The sequence below is a fragment of the Eimeria acervulina genome, genomic scaffold, assembly GCF_000499425.1.
Source record: "Eimeria acervulina Houghton genomic scaffold, Eah_scaff79, whole genome shotgun sequence".
Taxonomy (NCBI): domain Eukaryota; phylum Apicomplexa; class Conoidasida; order Eucoccidiorida; family Eimeriidae; genus Eimeria; species Eimeria acervulina.
The window spans coordinates 4,135-9,134 of NW_013549599.1; the positions used below are offsets into that span (position 1 = coordinate 4,135).

At 59.2% G+C, this 5,000-nt stretch overlaps 1 protein-coding gene across 1 annotated transcript in view; it reads left to right on the forward strand.

The window, feature by feature from the left end:
- Nucleotides 1-5,000, forward strand: part of EAH_00013660 (hypothetical protein, conserved) — a gene marked incomplete at both ends in the record, with an annotated part of 9,309 nt that overhangs the window by 1,933 nt on the left and 2,376 nt on the right. The window contains one exon of the mRNA XM_013394418.1: nucleotides 6-5,000. This exon is cut by the window's right edge and continues 590 nt beyond it. Within this exon, the coding sequence (XP_013249872.1) occupies nucleotides 6-5,000 (4,995 nt within the window). The remainder of the gene's footprint in view (nucleotides 1-5) is intronic.

A 5,000-nucleotide genomic window follows, 5' to 3' on the forward strand; every position in this document is an offset into this window, starting at 1 on the left:
CGCAGCAGCAGCAGCAGCAGCCGCAGCAGCAGCTGCTGCAGCAGCAGCAGATTGAACCAGGGCGGGAGAGAGCGGTTCTTGCAACAGCACCAACGGATGCTTCTGTAGAGGTCTCCTTATCAGCGGGGGTCCCAGCAGCAGCAGCACCTGCCTCTCCTGCTGCTGCTGCAGCAGGCGCAGCAGGTTCAGCAGCGGCTGCAGCAATAGAAGCATCGGCAGCAACTGCAGCAGCAGGAGCAGCGAAAGATGCTGCAGCCGACGAAAACAAACAAAAAGCACCGGTAGTGGAAGCAGCAAGCAAGCCCCCGTCCCAGACAACAGCAGCAGCAGCAGCAGCAGAAGCAGAAGCAGCACAAGCAGCAGCAAAAGCAGCAAGGGGATGTCCAAGGGCGGCAGCCGCAGAGCCCGAAACAGCTGCGGATGCTGTTGTAGGTGCAGCAGCAACAGCAGCAGCCCCAGCTACTGCTGGAGGCGCAGCAACAGCAACACGACGAGCAGCAGCTGCTGCTGGAGAAGCAGCAGCAACAGCACGACCAGCAGCAGCTGCTGCTGGAGGAGGGGGAAGAGAAGCAGCAGCAGCAAGACCAGGTGCTGCTGCACCTCCAGCAGCACCAGATGCAGCAGCTTCTGCTGCATGCAAGCAGAGGAGCGCCAGCAGAAAGGGTTTAATTGCTGCTCTGAGGGCTGCATTCCCCCACTGCCCCTTCGCGTCTCTCAGCTCTCCTGAGCAACCTCCTGCTGCTGCTGCTCCTGCTGCTCCTGCTGCTCCCGATCCTGCAGATAGTGATGTGGCTGCTGCTGCTACTGCTGCTGCTTCCGGACCTGCTGCTGCTGTTGCCGCTGCATCTGCTGACATGGAGACGGATTCTTCTGGGAAGGCTGCTCTGGACCCCTTTGATGCTGCTTCTGCTGCTGCTTCTGCTGCTGCTTCTGCTGCTGCTGGTGCCGCAGAAGCAACAGACGCTGCCGCTGCAGCTCCACATTTTGCTGCTCCCGTTGCTTCTGCTGCTGCTCACCGCTCACTCAAGCAGCAGCAGCAGCAGCAGCAGGATCAGCAGCAGCAGCAAACACTGGGAGGTTGCGAAGCCGACGAGCAGAAACGTCAAACACGGGCTGCAGCAACAGCAACAGCAGCAGCAGCAACAGAAGCAGCAGCAGCAGCAGCAAACGCAGCTGCCTCTGAAGGCCCCATGCCTATGGAAAGAAGCGGGGGCAGCTGCAGCACACGGGGGGAGAGCAGCAGCGACAGCAACAGAGACGCTCCTAGCTGCAGCGGCCCCGCTGCTGCTAATGCTGGTGCTGCTGCTGCTAATGCTGGTGCTGCTGCTGCTAATGCTGGTGCTGCTGCTGCTGGGGATGCTTCTACGGCTGCTGCTAACGACTGGCGAATAGAGTTAAGAAGGCGTAGACAGCAGAGAAGGCTGCCGCTTGAGGCCGCAGCAGCAGCTACAGCAAGTGCATCAACAGCAGCAGCAGCACCAGCAGCAGCGGCAAATACCGCAGCAGCAGCACGACCCAAGCAGCAGCGTGCTGCAGCACATCGACTGCGGTGCAGCAGCGCAGCCTCCGTGCAATCTCCTTTTAAGAGAGTCTCTCCTGCTGCTGCCTCTTCTGCTGCAGCAGTTCACCACAGCACGGGAGACTGGAGAGGGAGACGCATAGCAGCAGCCACAGGCGTACAACAGCAGCAGCAACAACAGCAACAGCAGCAGCAGCAGCAGCTGCTGCTGCTGCAGCTTCGTGAGACAAATGTTGATTCCTCCTGCAGTACGTGGCTATCTGCTGCTGCGGAGGAGGAGGACCCCGTTACTCTGGCAGCAGCAGCAGCAGCAACAGCAGCAGAAGCAACAGATGCAAGTGCAGCAGCAGCAGATGCACCAGAGGATCTTGCTGCTGCGCAGAGGCAGTGCGTGGACAGCAGCAGCAGCAACCGCAACAACAACAACAACAAGAGGCCTGAAGCCCTTGGCAGCAGCAGAAGCAGCAGCTACAGCAGCATCAACAGTGGGACGTGCAGCAGCAACGTGAGGCCCTCAACCAGAAAGGCGCAAAGCAGCAGCAGCTGCAGCAGCAGCAGCAGCAGCAGCGACTGCAGCAATGGCAGCAGAAGCAGCGGCAGCATCAGGAGCAGGCTTCTGTTAAGGAGTGCTCACAGCACGAGCAGCAACTGTAGCAGCACTAGTAACCATAACATCAGCAGCGGCAACAGCAGCAGCTGCAGCAGCAGCAAAACAAATGTACAAGTTTTGCTGCGCCGCCTTGCTGCTGCACAGGGGCCCCGACGGGGGCCCCCCGCCGGCAGCAATTCTTCCCTGGATATGCAGCAGCTTATCAGCGCTGTCACGAGTGCAGGTGAAGACTCTCAAGGCGATGCTGCTGCTGCATCTGCTGCTGCTGCTGCTGCTGCGGATTGGGATGAGGCCGCTGCTGCTGCGACCTTGCCTGGTGCTGATGCTGATGCTGATGCTGATGGTGCTGTTGCTGCTGCTGCTGCTACTCGACAGAGAAGGCGGTGCAGCAATCTGCAAGCTATGTACACGCAACAGCAGCGCGAGCCTTCTCCTTCCACTCGGGGGCAGCAGCAGCAGCAGCAGCAGCAGCAACGGCAAAAACAGCAACAACAGCAACAGCACGAACTCCACGAGCTGCAGCAGCGGCGACTCCAAACTCTCCTGCAGCAGCAGAAGCAAAAGCTGCAGCATGCGCAGCAGCAGCAACGGCAGCACGACGAGGGGCAGCAGCAACTGTGGAACTGTGGATATGACAGCAGCAACAGCAGCAGCAGCAATGGCACAGGCAGCAGCAGCAGCAGCGGCAGCAGAAAAGACAGCAGCAGCAGCAGCAGCAGAGGCAGAGGCAAAGGCAGCAGCAACAGCAGCAGAAGGAGGCACCTGAAGAGACAGCAGGCGCGCGTGCGGCTTCTCGCAGCCTCCTTGGAAGGCTGCAGCAGCAGCAGCAGCAAGACGGAGCAGCAGCAGCAGCAGCAGCAGCAGCAGTGCCAGTTCTGGCACCATAGAGCTCACCCAAAGTTCTTGAAAGACATTCAGCTGCAGCAGAAGCAGAAGCAGCAGCAGCAACAGCAGCCGCAGCGGCAGCAGCAGTTTCTGTTGCAGCAAGAACCTCTTGACGCTCCCCTTCACCAGCAAAGGAAGCTCTTATACTTAAACAGGGCCTCGACAATCAGGCAGCAGCGGCAGCAGAAGGAGCAGCAGCTACAGCAGCAGCTGCTGCAGCAGCAACAGCAGCAGAAGCAAACGGGCTGGGGGAGGCCCCGCGCTGGAGCTGCTGCTGCCTTCGGTCTTCTTGAGGCTGCAGCTGCTGCTGTAATATCCGACTGGCAAGAAGAAGAAGCAGCAGCAGCAGCAACAGAAGCAGCAGCAGCAGCAGCGGGAGCAGCAGAAAAACGAGAGTCAACAACAACACCAGCAGCAGCAACAGCAGGAGCAACAGCAGCAGCAACGCATGGCGCAGCAAATCCCTTTCGTCGTGCTGCTTCTCACAACTTCGTTGCTGCTGATGCTGCTGCCTCTGCCGTTGACCGTCGGGGTATGATGCAGCAGCAGCAGCAACAGCTGCAGCAGCAGGTGCATCAGTTGCAGCAGCACCAGCGGATGCGGCGGCAGCAAAGTCAGCGACTGCTGCGACTGGAGCAGCAGGAGCCTGAGCAGCAGCAGCAGCAGCATCAGCAGCGTACTGCTGCTTCTTCTTGCTGCTTCTCTGCATCGTCTTCTTTCTCCTGCACTCCTGCTTGTCTCTCAGTTTTGCTGCAGCAGCAACTGAAGCCTCCACAGCCCAAAGTAGGGGCCCCCTCTTTGCTGCTGCCGAGCCGCCGCAGGCCCCGTTCAACCAGCAGCAGCAGCAGCAGCAGCAGCAGTAGGAGTAGTTGTAGCAGCAGCAGCAGTGAAGACCGCAAGCGCCGCAGGAGTCGCCGCAACAGCAGGAGCAGCAGGAGACAGAGCTTCAAGCGGCAGCAAACTCACAGACTGAGGAGACACTTAGCAGCAGGGGGACCCGTTGCTAGTGCAAGCAGCAGCAGCAGCAGCAGCAGCAGCAGCAACAACAACAACAACTTCCTTGTTTGCCGTGAGGTGGTGAAGGATTTATGCGAAGAAGTTATGAGGGAAGTCCTGCCGGGGCTGCTGCAGCAGGCTGCTAGTGCTGCTGCTAGTGCTGCTGCTGCTGCTGCTATTGCTGCTGTGACTCAGACAAGCGCAGCAAGAACAGGCCAAAGAGATTATCCTCCAGCAGCAACTGCAGCAACAGATGGTGCAGCAGCAGATGCAGCAGATGAAGCAGCACCAGCGGCGACGGAACAGCAGGAGGCATCAGCTCTTGCTGCTGCTGCTGCAGGTGCTGTCGCTGCAGGTGCTGCCGATGCTTGGGATGAAGAAAGCAAGCAGCAGCACCTGCAGCAGCAGCTTCAGCAGCAGCAACAGCAGCAGCAACAGCAGCAGCAGCAGCAGCAACATCTGAAACAGAGGTATCTGCAGCAAACGCAGAAGCACCAGCAGCAGGAGCAGGAGGAGGATGAGGGGCAGCTGGAGCAGCAGCAAGAGCAGCAGCTTTTGCTGCTGCAAGAGCTGGAGCAAGAGGTGCAGCAGCAGCCGGGCCCCTGCTCGCGGCTGCTTTCTCCCCTGGTTATTTTATCTGAAGATGATTCGCCGCTGCAGCAGCAGCAACAACAACAGCAGCAGCGGCACCAGCAGCAGCAGCAATGGCAGCAGCTGCAACAGCAGCAGCAACGACACCAGCAGCAGCAAGGACAGAAACACCAGCTGCTGCTGCGGCAGCCGCAGCAAAAGCAGCGGACGCAACGAGAATACCAGCAGCAGCAGCACCCGAAGCAAAAGCAGCTGCAGCAGCGGCAGCAGCATGAGAAGCAGAAACAGCTGCAGCACCAGCAACGGCAACAAACAAGAAAACAGCAGCAGCAGCAGCAGCAGCAGCAAGAGGAGGAGCAGCAGCACTTTTATCCTTATGCAATAAAGAGCGAATTTGAA